This window comes from Macaca thibetana, chromosome 7, assembly GCF_024542745.1.
Source record: "Macaca thibetana thibetana isolate TM-01 chromosome 7, ASM2454274v1, whole genome shotgun sequence".
Taxonomy (NCBI): Eukaryota; Metazoa; Chordata; class Mammalia; order Primates; family Cercopithecidae; genus Macaca; species Macaca thibetana.
Window position 1 is genome coordinate 1,811,843 of NC_065584.1, and position 22,811 is coordinate 1,834,653.

Sequence of the window (22,811 nt, forward strand, 5' to 3'; positions counted from 1 at the left end):
CATTTTTTTAAAATATGAGGATCATGACTCACATAAACATATGATGACACATTTCAGAGGTGTTCTTTATCTCATTAATTAAGGTGTTACAACCAGTTCAAAGTGGAATTCAAAGTACTACACTGACATAATTGATTCAGGAATGCTATACGGAGTTCATAGATGCAAAACTGGCCTTTTCCCTGGGAGGTGAGGAGGAATCCATTGTCCTTCCAAAGACGAGAACTTGAACTTCTACCAATTCAAAGAGTTTTTGCATCGCTATCAATTATCTACAGCTTCGAGCAGTGGTCCCCAACTTTTTGGCACCAGGAACCGGTTCCATGGACGACAATTTTTCCACAGACCAGGATCGGGGGATGGCTTGGGGACAAAGCTGTTCCATCTCACATCATTAGGCATTAGGGTCTCATAAGGAGTGTACAACGTAGATCACATGAATCTGCAGTTTGCAATAGTGTTCGCTGCTATGATAATCTAATACTGCCACTGATCTGACAGGAGGTGGAGCTCAGACAGTAATGCTCACTCACCCCTCTCCTCCTGCTATGTGGCCCAGGTCCTAACAGGCCACGAACCGGTTCCAGTGCATGACCCAGGGGTTGGGGACTCCTGGCTTATAGAGTTGTAAAATAGTTCAAAGAAAATGAAAGATGCAGAGCTCCATAGAATGAAATAGCCTAGAAGAGTGTATAAGACGATGCCTTGCTTTCCATTGAAGGCACCTAGTAATCTTTTGGTCCATTTCAGTTTTTCTCAATGTTTCCCATAAACATATATAACTGACTGACAGAAACACATCCATAATATAGAGAAGACCCCTGTAAACCAATGAGAAAAAATCAAGTAATTCAACAGAGGAATAGGAAAGAGACGTGAACAGATGTTTTACAGAAGATATCCAAATAGCCACTAAATGTATGAAAAGATGTTGAACCACACTAGTCAACAGGGAAATGAAAACGAAAAACCACATGAGAGAAAGTTGTTCTGATTCCAATAATGCTGGAGCAGCTAATATCAGACCAGCCCTTCGGCAGATGGCAATTATAAACACTGGAAAAACTGTAAGCACACACAACACACACACACCAATTGCAAGCACTGGAACATGAGCAAAAGTAGGCAAACACCAGTAAGGATTATTCCTTGAAATATTTGTCTGAAGTCACACCCCAGTGCATGTAACACGTGCAGCTAGAGTTCAAGCAGGAAACTGCAGCCCTCCTGCTGAGGAGTGGGATGCAGGGCTGCATTTTCAGAGCAGCTGGAAATGAAGAGAAGATGTCCATAAAGGAGAAGGTCACCAAAGGGAAACCCCACAATCTGCAGGTAAACTCCACGGAAACCTCTGGCTGATCCCTTAGGTGTGCGTGGGTAGGGAAAACTCCAAAGGGCCCAGCAGAAAACAACACTTGTAAGGTTGAGAGAACTGAGATTCCAGCTACTGACAACTGCCAGGCAGACAGACTTTGGAGTTCGAGTCAACTCAAGCTAACTGCTTCCTAACATTGAAAAAAACAATCGATGCCCTGTTAAGGAAGAATGAAAAACCCATAATCTGTACCACATTATCGACAACACAAGGAGCACATCCAAAATTACCATGTATGCAAAGAAATATGGAAAGGTGATCCATAGTCAAAAGAAAAAGGGGTCAGTGGAGATCAATGCCAAGATGACCTAGATGCAGACTCAGTTATCAGACAAGGACTTTAAAGAAGTTATGGGAAATATGTTCAAAGACTTAAAGGAAAATAGTTATAATGAATGATTAGATGAGGTATCTCTAAAAAACTGAAAATATTTACAAGAACCCAATGAAGATTCTAGAACTAAAAGTATGATTCTGAAATGAAAAACATCATTTGGCCAGGCACAGTGGCTCATGCCTGTAATCCTAGCACTTTGGGAGGCCAACAAGGAAGGATAACTTAATCTCAGGAGTTTGAGACCAGGTTGGGCAACATGGTGAAACCCCATCTCTATTTTATTAAAAAAGAAAAGAAAGAGAAAAACATTACTCAAGTTTAATAACAGATTGGAGAAGACACAGACGGAACTGAGAACTTAAAGATGCATCAATAGAATATATCAATTCTTTTTAATCCAATCCAAAGGAGAGAGAGAAAAATGCTAAAAAATGAAGAGAGACTCTTCCTGCTGGACAAGGTGAAGCATTCTAAAGCATGTGAAACTGAAGTCCAGAGGGAGATGTGATATTTCCATGGGAAAGGTCAACCCTAAGCTATATGCAAATGTACCAGCCTAGGCTGGTGTGGTGGGCTAATAGCATCTCCCTGGCCAAATATATGCCCACCTGGAACCTCAGAATGTGACCTTATTTGGAAATAGGGTCTTCACCAATTAGGTTAAGGACTTGAGATGATATACTAAATTTTAGATGGGTCCCAAGTCCAAAGACTGGTGCCCTCATAAGAGGACAGGACATAGATACACATGGAGGTAAGCCATACAATGACAAAAGAGAAGATGAGGGGTGTCAGGAGCCACCTGTGTTTTTCCATTTGCATTACTGTAAAGGAATACATGAGGCTGGGTAACTTATAAAGGAAAGAGGTTGAATTGGCTCACAGTTCTGCAGGCTGCATAGGAAGCCTGGCACCAGCATCTGCTTCTGGTGAGGGCCTCAGGAAACTTACAATCATCACAAAAGGTGAAGGGAGAGCAGGTATGTCACATGGCAAGAATGGGAGCAAGAGGCTGAGGGGGGGCCTCAGACTTAAACAACTAGATTGTGTGTGAACTAACTGGGGGAAAACTCACTCATCACCAAGGGGATGATGTTAAATCATTCATGAGGGATCGGCCCTCATGATCTAATCACCTACCGGGCCCCACCTCCAACACTGGGAATCATATTGCAACATGAGATTTGGAGGGGACAAATATATAAATCATATCCTTCAACCCCTGGCCCCCCAAATCTCATATCCTTCTCACATTGCAAAATACAATCATGCCTTCTCAACAGTCCCCCAAAGTCTTACCTGATTCCAGAATCAACCCAAATTTCCCAAGTCCCAAGACTCATCTGAAGATGACTCCCTTCCACCTATCAGCATATGAAATCAAAGACAAATTATTGACTCCCAAAATACAATGAGTGTGCAGACATTGGGGTAAACATGCCCATTCCAAAAGGGAGAAGTTGGCAAAAAGAAAGGATCTACATGCCCCATACAGGTCAGAAATTCAGCAGGGCAGTCATTAACTCTTAAAGCTCCAAGGTAATCTCCTTTGACTTCATGGCCCATATCCAGGGAACACTGGTGCAAGGGGTGGGCTCCCAAGACCTTGGACAACTCCACCCCTGTGGCTTCTCTGACAGGATAAAGTTGAGTGCCTGTGGCTTTTCCAGATTCAGGGTGCAAGCTGCCAGTGGATCTACCATTCTGGGGTCTGAGGACAGTGGCCCCCTTCACACAGCTCCACTAGGCAGTGCCCTGGTCAGGACATTATATGGGGGTTCAACTCCACATTTCCCTTTGGCACTGCTCTAGTAGAGGTTCTCTGTGAGGGCTCCATGCTGTTGGTAGGCTTCTGTCTGGGCACCAACACTTTCTCATACATTTCTGAAACCAAGAGAGAAGATGCCAAGCCTCTTTCACTCTTGCATTCTGGGGGCCTACAGGCTTAACACCAGGTGGAAGTTGCCAAGGCTTATAGTGGCTTGCACTCTCCAAAGCAGCAGCCTAAGCTATACTTGGGGCCCTTTGAGCCAAGGCTAGAGCCAGAGCAGCCAGGATGTGGAGAGCAGTGACCCAAGGCTGCACAGGGCAGTGGTGGCCATGAGCATGGCCCAAAAAACCATTCTTTCCTCCTTGGCCTCTGGGACTGTGATGGGAAAGACCACCTCAGAGATTTCTGAAATGCCCTTCAAGGCCTTTTTCCCTTTGTTCTGGATATGAGCTCTTAGCTCCCTTTTAGTTATGCTAATCTCTACCAAGTGGTACAGCCTGCTTATATTTCTCTCCTGAAAATACCTTTTTCTTTTCTATCACATGGCCAGGATGTGAATTTTCCAAATTTTTTATGCTCTGCTTCCCTTTCTTGATGAAAAAAGACAAATTCTATAAAACACTTGAAAAGATTTATTCTGAGCCAAATGTGAGAGCCATGAACTATGGCACAGCCTCAAAAGGTCCTGAGAACATGTGTGCAAGGTAGTTGGGTTACAGATTGGTTTTATGTTTTAGGGAGACATAAGACATCAATCAATACATGTAAAGTATACATTGGTTTGGTTTGGAATGGCAGAACAATTCAAAGTGGGGAATTCCAAATCACAGGTGGATTTGAAGATTTTCTGATTGGCAATTGGCTGGAAAAGTTGTTACCTAAAAAGCTGAAGTCAGCAAAAAGCAAAGCTTAAGATAAAGGGGGTTGTGGAAGCCAAGGTTCTTCTTATATAGATGAAGCCTCCAGGTTTCAGAGAGAAGAGATGGTAAATGTCTCTTATCAGACCCTAAAAGGTGCCAGACTCAAATAAATATCTCCTGAATCAGGAAGAGGTCTGAAAAGGGAAGAAGATTCTCTACAGGATATAAATTTCCTCCACAAGAGACAGCTTTGCAGGGCCATTCCAAAATGTGTCAGAGAAATAGATTCTGGGATAAAATACTTCAATGTTCTTCCATGCCTGCCACCTGTCATGTGATGCTATACCAGAGTGAGATTAGAATTTGATATCTTATTGCTACAAGGAGTCTGCTTTGTCAGTCTTAAGCTCCTTGTTTTAATGTTAATACTGGTCAGCTGAGCCTAAATTCCAAAAGGGGGAGGTTATAGTGAGGTACCTCCAACTCCTCCCCTTCCTGTCATGGCCTGAACTGGTTTTTCAGGTTTCTTTGGAATCCCCTTGGATTAGCATTTTATTTTTTCGTTTACACCTTTTAAATATAAGTTCCAACTTTAAGTTATTTCTTTGCTCCCACATCTTATCATAGACTGTTAGAAGCAACCAGGTCACCTCTTAGAAATGTCTGCTTAGAAACGTCTTCCACCGGCCAGGCACGGTGGCTCACGCCTGTAATCCCAGCACTTTGGGAGGCCGAGACGGGCAGATCACAAGGTCAGGAGATCGAGACCATCCTGGCTAACACGGTGAAACCCCGTCTCTACTACAAAAAATACAAAAAACTAGCTGGGCGTGGTGGTGGGCACCTGTAGTCCCAGCTACTCAGGAGGCTGAGGCAGGAGAATGGCATAAACCCAGGATGCGGAGCTTGCAGTGAGCTGAGATCTGGCCACTGCACTCCAGCCCGGGCGACAGAGCAAGACTCCGTCTCAAAAAAAAAAAAAAAAGAAAAGGAAAAAAAAAGAAAAAAGAAATGTCTTCCACCAGATGCCCTAAGTCATCACTCTTAAGGTCAAACTTCCACAGATCCCTAGGGCATGAACACAATGCAGCCAAGTTGTTTCTTAGGATTTAACAAGGGTGACCCTTACCCTAGTTCCCAATAACTTCCTCATTTCCATCCGAGATTTCATCAGCCTGGCTTTCGCAGTCCATATGTCTATCAGCATTTTGGTGACAACCATGTAATCAGTCTCTAAGAAATTCCAAACTTTCCCTCATCTTCCTGTCTTCTGAGTCCTCCAAATTCTTCTAACCTCTCTGCCTGTTACCTAATTCCAAAGCTGCTTCCACATTTTCAGGAATCTTTATAGCAATGTTCCATTCCTCAATACCAATTTTCTGTGTTAGTTTGTGTTATTAGAAGAAAAAAAAAATATGTGAGGCTGGTAATTTATAAAGAAAAGAGGTTTGCGCCAGGCACTGTGGCTCATACCTGTAATCCCAGCATTTTGGGAGGCCAAAGCAGGAGGATCACCTGAGCTCAGAAGTTTGAGACCACCCTGGGCAACATAGTGAGAACTTGTCTCAAAAAGAAGGGAAGGGCAGGGAAGGGAGAAGAGAAGGAAGGAAAGGAGGTTTAATTAGCTCACAGTTCTGCAGGCCATTCCAGAAACATGGCCCCGGCATCTGCTTCAAGGCCTCAGGGAGATTGCAGTCACGGCAGAAGGCGAAGTGGGAGCAGGCATGTCACATGGCAAGAGGGAGTAAAAGAGAAGTGGCATGTCCCAGACTTTTAAACAACCAGTTGCCGCATGGACTAACTGAGGGAGAACTCACTCATCACCTGGGGGATGGTGCTAAACCATTTATGAGGGGTCCAGCCCTGTGATCTAATCACCTCCCACAAGGCCCCACCTCCAACACTGGGCATCACATCTCAACATGAAATTTAGAGGCACATGCATCCAAACCATTTCACCACAGGAAGCTGGAAGAGATGGAGGGTCCTCCCCTGGAGCACTCAGAGACAGCCACCAACACCTTGATCTCAGACTCCTGACTTCCAAAACTGAAAAAAATTTTTGTTTTAAGCCACATTTGTGATATTTTGTTACAGCAGCCACAGCATAGATATAGCTGGTAACAGAGTTCTCTAGACTCCAAAATACAAGCCTGGGGTAAATAACTATTGAATTTGACCACATGGAAATCAGGAAGAATGTAATGAGCATCATCAATAGACGGGATGACCTGGGAGATCGTGGCAAGTTTAAAGCTAATCAGAAGTTGGCAACCAAAAAATCCTGTCTTGCAAATTGCCAGGAAATTGCCACGAAAAACTTTAGAAAACATGAGAAAAGATGGAGAAACCCGGATGACTCCCTGGTTTCTGAAGAGGTGCTTAGGCATTTAAGTGAGACCGACGAGACTCCACACTGTACCCTTCAGAAGGGCAGACACTCATGAGATCGTCAACCACGGCTCCCTCGCTGGGAGGCAGACACAGAGCTGGAGGCGGCGGCCACAGTTTAAACTAGGTGGACAAAGAAGTGTCAGCATCGGGACTTGCAGGAGGCCCTGGGAAGGAGCAGGCGGCAGTGGGGCCTGGACAGCCCTGGGGAAAGGAAGTTACTCGGAGGAGACAAGGGACTTGCATTCGGGCCAAAACCAAGGACAAGAGGTCAGCTGGTCCCAGGGAACTCTGGAGCCCAGCACCCCACCATGGGTGCAGGGGCCTGACAACCCCACAGAGGGCTGTGGGCACCGGGCACCAGCCTGCGGGGGTCTGAAGGCTGCTGCCCAGCCACACATGTCCTGGTCCTGAACAAAGGGTCCAAGAGGCAGCTGCAAACTCGCCCTCCTCAGAGTAGCCCGTTAGCCTCAGCAGGTGTTGGCCCCTGGTCACCACACATGCCCTGACAGTGGGGCCTGGCCTCAGAAAGGGGCCCCTCCATTTGTATTTTCTGTCTGATCCTTGACACAGTGCTGACACCAAAGACCAAACCCTAATCTTGATTCACATACGCCAAAGAAATGACTAAGACTAGTTCTTCCGGAGGTCAGTTTTAGAACGTGTTTATTCTAATTCTGCCTTATCTCTATGCACCAAGAAAAATATCTGCACGTCTGTAGTAAAATGGGAAGGTACCTTCATTTTGTTTGTATGCTAAAGAAAACTTTTAAAATATCTCACTTTTTAAAACGGTTTTGTGTGTTTTGTATGCTAATAACATTTTCCATAATAGATCATTTGGATGATGCAGTCAGAGTCTTCTGACAGAAAGCAGATCAATGGATTCCTAGTGATCAGGAAGGCGTTGTTTGCAAAGGGGCTGGTGGAATTTTCGGAGAGATTCTACATCTTCCTACAACTGTTTATCTGCATTACAGTGGTGGTTGCATGACTCTGCATTTGTTGAAACTCACATGTAACAGGATGTATTATACTGCATATAAACTACACTTGAATAAATATGACTTTCAAAACTTAAAATAATTGAGGGGTGGTTCACTGCCCTGGCTCAAAGCCCCCTGGCCACGCTGCCTGTCCAGCCCACCCCCATCCCTGCCAATGCTTGACTCCAGTGTCCTGACAGCCTCCTGACCCCCAGGGCTGCTCTGCACCCTGAGGAGTGCGGCCATCCGGAAGCAGCTGGATGCAGATGGGGAACCCGAGACTCATGCCACACCATGTCCTCCCGCCCCCACCAGACACACACAGATGTCTAAAGCTGCACTGTCCTCACACACGCTGCCCCCACCCACCCTGGTAGGGCCATTCCAGGCCTGGGGCAGGAGGGCAGACTCTCCCCCTGCCCCGACAAGCATACCTGCACACACACCCCAGCACACACACACACACACACACAGTGTGTACAGCTGAGACACAGCCCACTCTAGTGCAAAGTCTAGCCCCCGTCACTGAGGGAAAGGCGCAGCACTGTGGGGCCACAGGAGCGGCAGCTGGACACAGACCAAGGCCTTGGCAAAGGCCCAGGCCACTGGCTGGGCATGAAGGCCAGAAGAGGGCAGGAGGGGCTGGGGCACTGTGCCTGTTGGGCCTAGGTGGGCACATGCTGGGCAGGAGAGGAACAGGCCGGCCCCTCACACAGGAAGGGGTGGGGGCAAAGGCAATTTCTGGAGGCCAGGGCAGGGCCACTGCCCCAAGGAAAAGCAGAGCAGGGTGAGAACGGACATGGGGCTCGGAGCTGAGCAGGCCTGGTGGGCCCCAAGAGGGAGACACAGAGAACCTGGGGATCTCGAGGCTGGCAGGGGCCAGAGATGGAGCCCCAGCTGGGATGCCATCCTCCTTCCTGGGGACCCACTCTGCCCAGCCCTTGCAGCCTAGCACAGCTTGGGGCATTGGATAGAACTGGGAGAGAGCAGGCCAGGAGGGTCTCACTGAGGCCCCTGCCCCAAATGCCCACAGCCTGGGGAAAATTAGCAGGTAGATGGGGGGGCAAGTGGAGCCCCAGCCACACCCACACAGTGCACACAGCCTCACTGGGGCCGGAGGGGGCAGGAGGCTCGCCACCCCTGCTGTGGTTTCTCAGAATCATGGGTCCTTCCAGGGAACTCAGCGTTTCCTCCTCACCCTCCCACACGGCACCTTTCCCCAGGGCCACGAGCAGGGCATGGGGGCCTTGGACAGCCTGGGAACAGGACACTCACACCCAGCCTGGATTCCCTGAGCCTCACATCATAGCCCTCCAGGGCTCTGGCAGCCAACAGCCCTTCCAGGGTCTTCCACACGTGCTGAACATCCCTCTGAGGGTGCCAAGCCTGACAGCCCCTCTCCCTCCACAGGACCACCAGCCCTGGGAACCCGGGGTCCTGGGGGCAGGGTCCAGTGTCTCCCTCCCCAAAGGTTCTATACACCCCACCCCTCCCCGGTGGCCACTCCACGCATGCTGGCCTTCGGGGGACAGGCAGGCCAACGGTGTGAAGGAAATCATCTCGCTCAGGGCTGCAACCAGGGACAAATGCCATGGGCGCCTCCAGGAAGACCACTGAGTCCGAGCCCAGCCTTCATGTGCCCACACCCATCCACGGCATAGATGGGGCATGGCATCCCCAGCCTCCAGCAGCTGCAGGGACCTTGCAGAGCCACCAGCCACCTCCGCCCAGCTCCCTGCCAGCCCGTGGCCAGGCCCCCGCCTTCGTGTGCTTGCCTTGAGGAGCAGCCCAGCTGGGGACCCCCGGCTGCAGGACGGTGACCTGGGAGTGAGTACAAGGTGAGGCCACCGTGCAGGGTGCCAGCTCCAAGCGGGTCATGGGGACAAGGGCTGTGGCCATCAGGAAGCCCTGCACGCACACCTTGGACACGCGGCCCTTGAGTTCACCTTAGTGCGCCTCATTCTCCTGCACAAAAGAGCCCCCATCCTTTCTTCACAAGGCTTTTGTGGGAGCAGAGGTGGCATTGCCCAGTACCCTCTCCCTTTCCCAGGCAGCGGGACCCTGAGTTTGCTGACCGGCACCACCAAGCCCAGGCATGCATCAAGAGTGACAGTCTGGGAGCTGGGCAGGGGCCCCAGGGTGGGGGCTGAGAGGGCAGAGAACCTCCCCCAGCACTCGGTGTGCGTCCGTAGTAAAGGAGCCTTACCTGAGCCCCCACTGTTGCTCAATCGACTTCCCAAGAACAGAGAGAAAAGGGAATTTCCAGGGCGGCCCGGGCCTCCGGGGGTTCCCACCCCATTTTTAGCTGAAAGCACTGAGGCAGAGCTCCCCCTACCCAGGCTCCATTGCCTGGCATAAAAATAACCACCATGGTTACTGATCATCTGGGAGCTATCCAGGAACGCGACAGGGAGCCGGATGGGCCATACCAGCCACAGGCACCAAATGGAGGACCCGGCACTTCAGGTATCCCAGGCCACAGGGAACCCCAATCGAGGGGCTGGCCCAGGCAGCAGTGAGGGAGAAGCTGCCTGGGCCCCTGACAGGGAGGGGACTCCTGGGCCACCCTCACAGCATAAACCAAGCTTCTTGGTCACTGCATGGACTCTAGGCACCCCTTCCCTGCATGGGGACACAGGAAAGCTAGAAACAGCCTAACACCGACCTGGAGAAGGCAAGGGGCTGGGAATCTTGGCTGGGACAGAGCTGGGCCCAAGACTAAAAAGGTCAGAGGCCCCACACTGGGCAAGGCTAGGCTGGGTGCAGACTGCCACCCCCAGGACAGGGATAGCTAACCCAGAGCCGGGAGGGAGGGTGGGTAGGCGGCAGCAGGGATCCGTCCTGAGCTGCACTGCACAACTGGCAGATCTGGGCAAGTCTGAGCTGGATGGACTGAACGGGGCTTGGCTGAGTGGACTAGACAGACAGGGACTGAATGGGGCTTGGCTGAGTGGACTAGACAGGCAGAACATACTGAGCTGAGGCAAGCTGGGTGGGCTGAGAGGGCTACCCTGTCCCTTTAGAGGATAGGCTGGCCAAGCTGATCTGTACTGAGCCAGGGCGATCGGGGCTGGCCTGGGCCAGGTGGGTTTAGCTGAGTTGAGTGAGTGGACTGGGTAGAGTGAAATGATCTACCCTCAGTTGAGCCAGGTTTGAGCTGGGTTATTCTAAGCCCTAAGGTGGACTGAGCTGGGCTGAGCTGGACTTATCTGGGGGGCAGGGCAAAATCAGGCTGAGCTGAGGTGGCCTGCACTGAGTGGTCCAGGATTGGATTAAGCTAAATTAGGCTGACCTGGACTCGGCAGGACTTGGTTGAAATAAGCTGGGCCGACACAGGAGTAGGGACAAGCTACAGTTCTCTACTTAGGATAAAAGGGGTGTTCATGGACTATCTGGACTGAATGACACCAAGCTAGAGTATTACCTGTTGAGCTTACCTGACCTGGCCTGGGCTTAGCAGGGCTGCACTGAGCCGGGCTGAGCTGAGCTGAATAGACCTGAGCCAAGCTTAGCTGGTTAGGCTAAGTTGGACTGAGCTAAATTGGATTGAGCTGAGGAGGGCTAGGCTGGATGAGAGACCTGATGATGGACAGGGTTAAAAGCTGGAGTGAGCAGGGCTTAAATTATTGAACTAAATTGGGCTGGGGTGATCTAAGTGAGTTCAGCTGGGATGAGCTGGGCTGGGCTGAACTGTGCCAAAGTGAACTGGGCTAAACTAGGCTCACCTGAGTGGACTAAGCTGGGCTGGGCTCAATTGGGTTCAGCTGAACTGTGTTGGGTTAGACTAAACTGGGTTCAGCTGGGCTGAGTCAAGCTGAACTGGACTAAGCTGTGATTGGAAGGGCTGAGCTGAGCTGGGTTGAGCTGGACAGACCTGAGCCAAGCTCAGCTGGTTAGGCTAAGCTGAGCTAAGCTAAATTGGGTTGACCTGTGGAGGGCTAGGCTGAGTGAGGGATCTGAGATGGACAGGGTTAGAAGCTGGACTCAGCTGGGCTTAGATTGCTGAAGTGAGTTGAGGTGGGGTGAACTAAACTGGGTTTAGCTGGGATGAGCTGATCTGAGCTGGGCTGAACTGAACTGAGCCAAAGTGAACTGGACTGAACCAGGCTAGCCCTGAGTGGTCTGGGCTGGGCTAACCTAGGTTCAGCTAGGCTCATATGGGCTGGGCCAGGCTAAGGTGAACTGAACTGAGCTGAGCTGCGCCAAACTGGGTTCAGCTGGGCTGTGCTGAACTGACCAGAAGTGGACCTGGATGGGCTGAGCTGGGCTGAGCTAGGCTAGCCTGAGTGGGCTGAGCTAGGTTGGACTGGGGTGAACTGAGCTGAGCTGAGCTGGGCTGGGCTAGGCTAGGCTAACCTAACCCAATCTAACCTGGGTTCAGCTGGCCTAGATTGGGCTGGGCTGGACTAAACTGGGTTCACCTGAGATGTGCTAATATGGGCTGGGCTGGGTCAGGTTGAGGTTAACTGAACTGGGCTGACCTGGGCTGGGCTCAATTGAGTTCACATGGGCTGGGCTGGCCTGGTCTAAACTGGGTTTGGCTGGGCCAGGCCAACTGGGCTGAGGTGGATGGAGTGGAGCGGAGCTGAGCTGGCCTGGCTGGGCCTGAGCTGTGACTGGAAGACCTGGGCTGAGCTGGACAGACCTGAGCCAAGCTTAGCTGGTTGGGCTAAGCTGGGTTGAGCCAAATTGGGTTGAGCTGGGGAAAGCTAGGCTGAGTGAGTGACCTGAGATGGACGGGGTAGAAGCTGGAGTGAGCTGGGCTTAGATTATTGAACTGAATTGGGATAGGGTGATCTAAACTGGGTTCTGCTGGGATGAGCTGATTAGGGCTGGGCTGAAATAGGCTAGCCCTGAGTGGGCTGGGCTGGACTAACCTAGGTTCAGCTGGGCTCATATGGGCTGGGCCAGGCAAAAGTGAACTGAACTGAGCTGAGATGTGCTAAACTGGTTTCAGCCGGGCTGAACTAAGCTAGCCCAAGCGGGCTGAGCTAGGTTGGACTGGGGCGGGCTGGGCTGGGCTAACCTAACCTGGGTTCAGCTGGCCTAGGTTGGGCTGGGCTGGGCTACACTGGGTTCAGCTGAGATGTGCTCATATGGGCTGGGCTGGGTCAGGTTGAGGTTAACTGAACTGGGATGAGCTGAGCTGGGCTCAACAGAGTTCACATGGGCTGGGCTGGCCTGGCCTAAATTGGATTTGGCTGGGCCGGGCCAACTGGGCTGAGGTAGATGGAGCTGAGCTGGCCTGGCTTGAGCTGTGACTGGAAGACCTGGGCTGAGCTGGACTGTCCTAAGCCAAGCTTAGCTAGTTGGGCTAAGCTGGGTTGAGCTGAATTGAGTTGAGCTGGGGAGGGCTAGGCTGGGTGAGGGACCTGTGAGATGAACAGGGTTAGAAGCTGGACTGAGCTGGGCTTAGATTGCTGAACTGAGTTGAGCTAAACAGGGTTTAGCTGGGATGAGCTGATCTGAGCTGGGCTGAACTGAACTGTGCCAAAGGGAACTGGACTGAACCAAGCTAGCCCTGAGTGGGCTGGGCTGGGCTAACCAAGGTTCAGCTGGGCTCACATGGGCTGGGCCCGACTAAGATGAACTAAAGTGAGCTGAGCTGTGCTAAACTGGGTTCAGCTGGGCTCATATGGGCTGGGCCAGGCTAAGGTGAACTGAACTGAGCCGAGCTGTGCTAACCTGGGTTCAGTTGGGCTGGGGTGGGCTGAACTGACCAGAATTGAACTGGGCTGGGCTGGGCTGAACTAGGCTAGCCTGAGCAGACTGAGCTAGGTTGGACTGGGGCGAGCTGGGCTAGGCTGGGCTGGGCTAGGCTAGGCTAAGCTAACCTAACCTGGGTTCAGCTGGCCTAGGTTGGGCTGGGCTAAACTGAGTTCAGCTGAGATGTGCTAATATGGGCTGGGCTGGGTCAGGTTGAGGTTAACTTAACTGGGCTGACCTGAGCTGGGTTCAGCTGAGTTCACATGGACTGGGCTGGCCTGGCCTAAACAGGGTTTGTCTGGGCCAGGCCAACTGGGCTGAGGTGGATGGAGCTGGGCTGAGCTGGACAGACCTGAGCCAAGCTTAGCTGATTGGGCTGACTAAGCTGGGTTGAGCTAAATTGGGTTGAGCTGGGGAGGGCTAGGCTGGGTGAGTGACCTGAGATGGACAGGGCAAGAGAAGCTGGAGTGAGTTGGGCTTAGATTATTGAACTGAATTGGGCTGGGGTGATCTAAACTGGGTTCTGCTGGGATAAGCTGATCTTGGCTGGGCTGAACTGAGCAGAGCTGAACCTAGGTGGGCTGGGCTGAATTGGGCTGCTGGGCTGGACTGGGTAAGCTGGGCTGAGCTGAGCTAGGCTAAACTGAGTTGGGATGGGCTAGGCTGGGCCAAACTGGTTTCAGCTGAGATGGGCTAATATGAGCTGGGCTGGGCCAGGCTGAGCTCAACTAAACTGGGCTGTGCTGGACTGGGCTGAGCTGGACTGAACTGTATTCAGCTGGGCTGGCCTGGCCTGAGCTAAACGGAGTTCGGCTGGGCTGGGCTGAGCTGAGTAGGATTAGTTGAGCTGGTCATAACTGGATTTAACTAGCTAGGCTAGACTTAGCTGACTAAGCTGGTCTGGACTGTATTCATCTGTGTGAAGTTGGGGTGAGGTGGCTATTTTAAGTCCAGCTTTGCTGAGCTAAACTGGACTGGGCTAAATTGAGCTGGACTGACCATTCTCACCTGGCTGACTAAGAGGAGCTGAGACAGAAGCAAAATGGTTGAGCTGGCTGGACTGAAATAAGAGTTTGCTGCCTGCAAGGGGAGGTCCTGGGCTGACCTGGGCCAGGCTGAGCCAGGTTGGTCTAGAGTGCACTCCAGAGGGTGCCTCCTGCAGTGGGCCAGTCTCAGCTGAACTTGGCTGTCCCGGTGGGCAGAGTGGGACTGGATACTGTGATTTTCAGGGTGCCCAGAGCAGACTTCAAGACCAAGCTAAACTGGGCTCCAGGGGCAGGATGGGCTGGCGACTTGGGGCTCTGGGCCAGGGGCGAAGGGCCACGCTGTGCAGACCACAATGTCTGGGCCAGGGTTCTGTTGTGGGAGGGACTGCCCGGGGCATCAGGGCAGGTCTTCCCGCCCTCCCCTAGAGGTCAAGGGTAGGCAGAGCACCAGGGGCGCCTGGCAGGTCAGGGGAGGGCTGCCGTGATGGGGAGATGGGGGCTCGGCACTCGAGAGCCCGAGGAGCTGAGACCACAGCCTCGGGGGATGGGAGTCGGGGTTGGAGGGCAGGCAGACCATCCACCATGAGCCCAGAGAGAGTGTGAAGGGGGAGGGCTCTGGTGTTCCATGTCCCATGGGGTCCCCGGGCTTCAGCCTAGGGGCATGGCCCAGTGCCTCTGCTTCTGAGTGCCCACGCTGCAGCGGCCTTGATGGGGACGCTGGGGTCATCCTGGAGGCACCCCCTTCCTGAGCCCATCCTGAGGATAGTGGCTGAGCAACAGCTTCTGGTGGGGGAACGGCGGCCCTGGGAGGTGCCCTGGGCCGGGGGCTTGTGGGGATAAAGGCCCAGAATGAGCCTGGCCATCTGGATCCCTGGGCTGCCACGGGGTCCCTAGCTCCTCCATCCAGACCCCCAGGCCTGATGGGCCCTGGCCCGAGGCTGGCACTGACTAGGTTCTGTCTTCACAGCCTCCATACAGAGCCCCTTCGTCTTCCCCTTGATCCCCTGCTGCAAACACATTACCTCTGATGCCACCTCCGTGACCCTGGGCTGCCTGGCCACGGGCTACTTCCCGGAGCCGGTGATGGTGACCTGGGACGCAGGCTCCCTCAACAGGAGCACTATGACCTTACCAGCCACCACCTTCACGCCCTCCGGTCACTATGCCACCATCAGCTTGCTGACCGTCTCGGGTGCGTGGGCCAAGCAGACGTTCACCTGCCATGTGGTGCACACTCCATCGTCCGCAGACAAAGAGGTCAACAAAACCTTTGGCGGTAAGAGAGGGCCAAGCTCAGAGACCACAGTTCCCAGGAGTGCCAGGCTGAGGGCTGCAGAGCGGGCAGGGGGTGAGGGGGTGGGTGGGAACACCCAGCATGCTTGGGGACCCGGGCCAGGAACGTGGGGGCAAGAGGGAGGGCGCACAGAGCTCAGGGAGGCCAACAACCCTCATGACCATCAGCTCTCCCCCAGTCTGCTCCAGGAACTTCACCCCACCTACCGTGAAGATCTTACAGTCATCCTGCGATGACGACGGGCACTTTCCCCCGACCATCCAGCTCCTGTGCCTCATCTCCGGGTACACCCCAGGGGCCATCAATGTCACCTGGCTGGAGAACGGGCAGGTCATGAAAGTGAACTCGCCCACCCCTCCTGCCACGCAGGAGGGTGAGCTGGCCTCCACACAAAGTGAGTTCACCCTCGCCCAGAAGCACTGGCTGTCAGACCGCACTTACACCTGCCAGGTCACCTATCAAGGTGCCACCTATAACGACAGCACCAAGAAGTGTGCAGGTACGTTCCCACCTGCCCTGGTGGCCAACACAGAGGCCAGAGAAGGTGGCAGGCGGGCCTCACACAGTCCTCCGGTGTACCACAGATTCCAACCCGAGAGGGGTGAGTGCCTACCTAAGCCGGCCCAGCCCGTTTGACCTGTTCATCAGCAAGTCGCCCACGATCACCTGTCTGGTGGTGGACCTGGCACCCAGCAAGGAGACCGTGAACCTGACCTGGTCCCGGGCCAGTGGGAAGCCTGTGCCCCACATCCCCGCAACGGAGAAGAAGCAGCAGCGCAATGGCACGTTAACCGTTACGTCCATCCTGCCGGTGGTCACCCAAGACTGGATCGAGGGGGAGACCTACCAGTGCAGGGTGACCCACCCCCACCTCCCCAGGGCCCTCGTGCGGTCCATGACCAAGACCAGCGGTGAGCCACAGGCAGGCCAGGGTCGTGGGGGAGGAGGGAGGGAGCGAGCGAGCGGAGCCTGGGCTTGACCCCACGTCTGGCCACAGGCCCGCGTGCTGCCCCAGAAGTCTATGTGTTTGCAACGCCAGAGAAGCTAGAGAGCCGGGACAAGCGCACCCTCGCCTGCCTGATCCAGAACTTCATGCCTGAGGACATATCGGTGCAGTGGCTGCACAGCGACGTGCAGCTCCCGGACGCCCGGCACAGCGTGACGCAGCCCCGCAAGACCAAGGGCTCCGGCTTCTTCGTCTTCAGCCGCCTGGAGGTGACCAAGGCCGAATGGGAGCAGAAAGACGAGTTCATCTGCCGTGCAGTCCATGAGGCAGCGAGCCCCTCATGGATCGTCCAGCAAGCGGTGTCTGTAAATCCCGGTAAATGATGCACTCCTGCCTCCCTCCCTCTCAGGGCTCCATCCAGCTGTGCAGTGGGGAGGGCTGGCCTGTCCACTGTTGCAACCACTCCAGGAAGCCACCCCCAATAAACCGTGCCTGCTGAGAGCCCTGGGTACACCCATTCTTGGCAGCGGGCAGGGCTGTGGGCAGGGGATCTTGGCACAGGAATGGGCCCCCCAGGAGGGGCAGTGGGAAGAGGTGGGCAGGGCTGAGTCCCCCCAGGAGAGGTGGTGGGAGGAGGTGGGCAGGGCTGAGGCACCATGTCATCCATCTGTCTTCATGTCGGGGGTATTTGTCAAACAGTGTATCTGCAGGGACTCATCACAGATACCCTGGGCCCTCTCTGCCCCTACTCTGGATTCTCCCCCTCCAAGGAGTCCAAAGACCCAGGAGAGGTCCTCAGGGAAGGGGGCAAGGGAGCCTAGCCCCCACAGCCCTCTCTCTTGGGGACTTGGCTTCTACCCCCCTGGACAGGAGCCCCTGAACCCCTAGGTGTAGATGGGCACACAGGCCCCTCCAGGTGGAAAAACAGCCCTAAGTGAAACCCCCACACAGGCACACAGGACCCCAGACAGCCCTCCCCCGAGTCTGTGCCACTGCGGTTCGCCTCTCTGCCCTGTCCCGCCTTGCAGAGCCCTGGCCCCAGCACAGGGGCCAGTGGGGCCGAGCCCACTCACACCCCACAGCCTCCGCCACCCTGCCCTGTGGGCACACCAGGCCCAGGCCAGCACCCAGGCCCCCTCTCCTACTGCCCCTCCCCTGCCCCTCGGTCCATCCTGAGTCGGCCCCCAGGGAACTGCCAGCCTCACACACCCAGTCACACCCAGTCACGCCCACTCAAGGCACAGTTGCGCATGTACCAGGCCCCATAGCAACTCCACAGCGCCCTGCACCACCACCAGGATGCCAAAGGCACCCCACACATGGTCACATGTGGCCCACACTCTGCCTCCCATGCTGCCTCCAGCCAGGCTACTCCCAAGCACTTCCTCTGAATCATGCCTGGGCCGCTGGATCCCAGACAGAAATGGAGAGGCCCTCACATGGTCTCCTCCAGTCCAACCCTCCCTGTCACCCTGTCAAACACAGGATGGATGCACCCCAGGACCTGGGCTCCATCCCACTCCCCCTCTCACCCACACCAGAATCCCAGAGCAGGCTACATGCCCCTCCCAGGCCTCAAACCCACGGGTGCATCTGACACCCCCGATCCAAACGCTCCCCGTGGTCATGCATACCAAGTGCACAGCACCCACCAAATCCACACAAACACAGGCGCCGGGCACCCCGTGAGCACAAAGCCCCTCCATGTCTGAAGACAGTCCCTGCACACCATCACAGCCACGCACTCAGCTTCACTCTCACATCCCGGCCCACCTGCACCCAGCTCCGGGCCGGGAGCAGCAGAAAGAGGTGTGAGGGGCCGAGGCTGGACCTGCGCCTGCTGGTGGCCCGTGACCAGCAGGCAACTCAGGGCATTGGGGAAGGGAGTGGAGGGGACCCAGGGCAAGAGGATCCAGAGGGACCAGGCTGGTAGGTGGGGCCGGGCCAGGGTAGGGCCAGGAGGCCGTTCTGGACTCCCACAGGCCTGGGCTCATAGTCTACACCAGGACAGCCCCTTAGAGCACCCACGCAGTGAGTCCCAGGTCTTGGGAGCCAGGCTGCAGAGCTCACGCATCCTTCCGAGAGCCCTGAGTGAGGGGGCCACTCCTGTGCCAAGGGGCTGGGTCCTTCTCTGGGGGAGGGGAGGGGTGGGGTCTAGAGAGAGGTGGAGTAGAGGTAACCAGAGAAGCCATAAGGAACAGAGGGAAAATGGGGCCAGAGTGGGTCCCACAGACGAGAGGTCAGGAGTGGTCAGCCTGGTCCTGGGCTGTTGACTGACTCGGGACCTGGGTCCCCACCCTCAGGGTTGGCTGGCGGCTCTGCGCAGTCCCAGAGGGCCCCGGATAGGGTACTCTGCCACTCCGAACAGCAGCAAGGGCTGCCGAGAGCAGCAAGGGGCTCTGTGCCTGACCACCACTGCCACTGTGGAGCCGGGAGGGCTGACTGGCCAGGTCTCCCAGAGCTGGACGTGTGCGTGGAGGAGGCCGAGAGTGAGGTGCTGTGGACGTGGACTGGCCTCTGCATCTTCGCCACACTCTTCCTGCTCAGTGTGAGCTACAGCGCTGCCATCACACTCCTCATGGTGGGCACCCACCTCCAGGGGCCAGGCCAGGGCAGGGGGCTGGGCAGAGCCAGCAGAGCGCCCTGACCCACGCCCTCCCCTCAGGTGCAGCGGTTCCTCTCAGCCACGCGGCAGGGGAGGCCCCAGACCTCCCTCGACTACACCAACATCCTCCAGCCCCACGCCTAGGCCACGGGCCACTCGCGCTCCACCAGGCCTAGCTGCTTCTCTGCCGGCACCCGAGCCTCCCTCGGGCTGTGCCCTGCCCTGGGTGGGAAAAGGGAAGCAGACAAGAAAAGGGGGTGCAAGGTCACTACTGTGGGCTGATGGCCAGTGAATCTGAGCCCAGAGGGGCCCACTCAGCCGCAAGGTTAAAGATTCGGACAGAACCACCAGTCGCAGCCCCCACCCCAAAACAGTGTCCGTCCCTTCAACGGAGTCATCGAGGAGGGGGTGGCTGCTAGCCGTTCTGAGCTCATCCCAGGCCCCTGGGTCTCAGGGTCACTCCCATTCTGACTGTACAATCACCAAAAGCCAAGGAGGGCCCAGCACCCAGCCCAGGACACAGCTGAGTCTGCGTCCAGCCCAACACCAGCCCACAGCCTCGCTCTGAGTCTGCGTCCAGCCCAACGCCAGCCCACGGCCTCACTCTGAGTCTGCGTCCAGCCCAACGCCACGGCCTCACTCCCCAGCCTTGCTCTGACCCTTCTACCCCTGAGGTCCAAGTGCCTGGCATCCCCGTCCCCCAGGCCTCACCCACCCTCTTTCCCTTCACCCACCCCTCCATCCATCCACAGCCCCCATCCCTGCAGCGTGAAGGAACAGGGAAGCCCTCTGAGGCCAGGCCACAGGACTGCTGGGGACTTCGGCCCCTGGAGTGGGTAGAGGGGCTTCCACAGCCAGAGGAGGGGTTTCCCGCAGGGACAGCGCTGCTGACCTCATCCCTGTGACCTCGTCCAGCCTCTGGCTTCAGCAGTCCTATTTCTTTCCCTCTGGGTTTCCTAGTAAAGTTCCTTTTCACAAATCCCACGTCTCCAGAGTGCTCTTTGGGAGGTGTCTGTGGCCCTGGAGTGGCTGGTGGGAGGCAGGACCCCTGAGGATGTGGAGGAGGAGCCAGAGGGGAAGGAAGGGCAGGGGCCATTCTGGAGTCCTGAGAGCCAAAGTGTCCAAGCAGTGGTTCCCATCAGTCACCCCTCAGCACCCCAGAGACTCCCCAGCTCGGCCCTGTCATACCTGGTCTGCTGGTCTCCAGCCCAGAATCATGCCTCTTCTCAGGTAAAGTCAAAGCAACAATCAACATCAACCCCTTTGTGGGCAAAACCAGAAGAGGGGCCCATGCTGTGGTCAGCACAGGAGGCTCCAAGAATGTGGCTGCACAGTCACCAAGGTGGAGGCTGGTGGCGGCCCCCAGGACCACTGGCCACACGCCCTGATCCACCACCCACTGAGCACAGACAAAGTTGACTCCCCATCCCACAGCTGTCCACCAGCCTGGACCTCCTGAAGAGCTGAGAGATGACACAGGAGCAGGCTAGGGCCCCAGAACCATCGGGGTCACAGGTGGGCATGACCCATACCTGGCCTCAGGGCAAACATGCAGCTTCCCTGGCTGGAGAGGCCTGCTCACAAGGGTGTCCACAATATCCTAAAAATGGGAGAGAATACACAATAGGCATGACAAAGGTCAGGGTTCCCTCATATACAAAGAGCACTCAGGGATCAATAAGAAGAAAGGTGAGCAATAGGTTCTTCATGGAAAGGAAAAACTCAGTGGCCGATAATACAAAGAACCCATTTTAACAATTAGAAAAGTGAAAGTAAGGAGGAAGGGATGAAGAGGGTGGAGGTGCTTCTTGGCCCTGACTGAGGGCACGTGAATTGCTAAGACCACTTTTTAGGGCAAGTTGGCAAAATGCCCCAATGCAAGAGAGTTCTCTCACAGTGATGGCCCCACAGGGAGAGCCTCGCTCTGTGCCAGGAGACCCACATCACATGGAGTCTGGCACAAAACGGAATGAAGCAAGCCTGCCACAGTCTGACAGCAGCACTTGGGTCCCCCGCCCTGTCCTCCACTGGGACCTCAGAGCAGCTGGGCACAGGGGAGAAGGTGAGGAGCGACAGCTCCCTATGGGGTAGAAAACTCCAAAGTAGGCAGTGCTGAGGCCGACTGGGTCCAAACAACACCAGAGGAGGGGGCGTCACAGGACATGGCCAAGGCCACAGCCACTGCCCAGCTCTCCTCACACACTCCCTCGTTCACAGACACACACACAGGCACACACTCGCACATGCAAAAACACACAGGTTCACACACACAGACTCAACCTCTCCTACACATTTGCACTCACACACCAATCATGCACTCACAAACACACACTGACATGCTCAGGCGTGCTCACACCCACACTCACACAGTCTCAGGAAGCCAGGCCCTCAGTCTACCCCATCACCAGCCCAGGGTCTCGCACACCCATGTCTCCTACAGCAGACCGGCCCTCCGCAGCCAAGGTCCCCTGGACCGGGAGCCCCTCCAGCGGGCAGGGCTCAGTGACTCCTTTCTCTGCCCTCTAGATCACGAGACCCCCGTGGCCCCACAGCAAGGGCAACAAGGAGCCAGCTCACTGCCCCACTGTGTGGCAGATATCCTCACACACAGAAAACTCCCCCTCAAAGGCCTGAGAGGAAGGCGAGATGAGCACCCACATAGAGGAGACAGACGGGGCCCGTGGGGAGGGCAGAGGCCTGGATTCACACCCAGGCTCAGAATAGCGCCCCTGCCTTCCACATGGCCTGGCCTCCTGGAAGCAAGAGGATGCTGTCTCCGGGTTCCTCCATCCCCCTCTTTATTCCCCTATTAACCCACCGGTGGGTACAACCATGGACCCCAAAAGATAGAGCCACATCCTGGCCCCTGGGGCCATTGAGTGCAGCATTATTTGTCAAAAGGGCCTTTGCAGATCCCATCAAGGTAAGGATTTCGAGATGAGGGCACCCTGGATTATCAAGGAGGCTAGGTTCAAGGACAAGTGTCCTAGCTGGAGACAGACGAGGAGACACAGGGATGGGGAGAGGCAGAGGCCGACAGGGGCGGTGCTATGGACTGAGCGTCTGTATCTGCCCAAAACTCATGTGTGACAGCCCTAATCCCAGAGTGAGAGCATGCAGAGCTGGGGCCTTGGGGAGGTGGTTAGAGCCTGAGGGGGGAACCCTCAAAAATGTGATTCGTTCCCTAATCTCACTAGAGACCCTAAAGAAAAGGGACCGCAGACAGCAGCCCTGCCCTCTTTCTGCCACCCGAGGACACAGCGAAAAGACCGGGGTCTGTGAACCAGGAAGCGGCCCTTACTGGAACTTGACCCTGCTGCCATCCTGACGTTGAACTTCCAGCTTCGAGAACTGTGAGAAATGAATGTTGCTGATGAACCCACCCGTCTATGGTATTTTTGTTATTGCAGCCAGAAATGACTAAGACTCAGCAGCCACGTCCCGCTGGTGAGGGCTGAGGCATCCCAAGGTTCATAAAAGCTCCAGAGCTTCCTTGAACCGCCAGGATGTGTCTTCCCAGGACCCTGGGGCAGCCCCAGGCTACCTCTCTCCTC

General features: G+C 54.9%; 1 gene segment (V, D, J or C); it reads left to right on the forward strand.

Annotated features, from left to right (window-relative positions):
* Window positions 1-13,869: 13,869 nt before the first annotated feature.
* On the forward strand, window positions 13,870-19,401 carry LOC126958574 (immunoglobulin heavy constant epsilon-like). The segment is given in 7 exon segments: window positions 13,870-13,893; window positions 15,380-15,688; window positions 15,885-16,205; window positions 16,291-16,617; window positions 16,704-17,027; window positions 19,112-19,233; window positions 19,318-19,401. Coding segments are annotated over 6 exon segments (1,371 nt in total).
* Window positions 19,402-22,811: the final 3,410 nt, after the last annotated feature.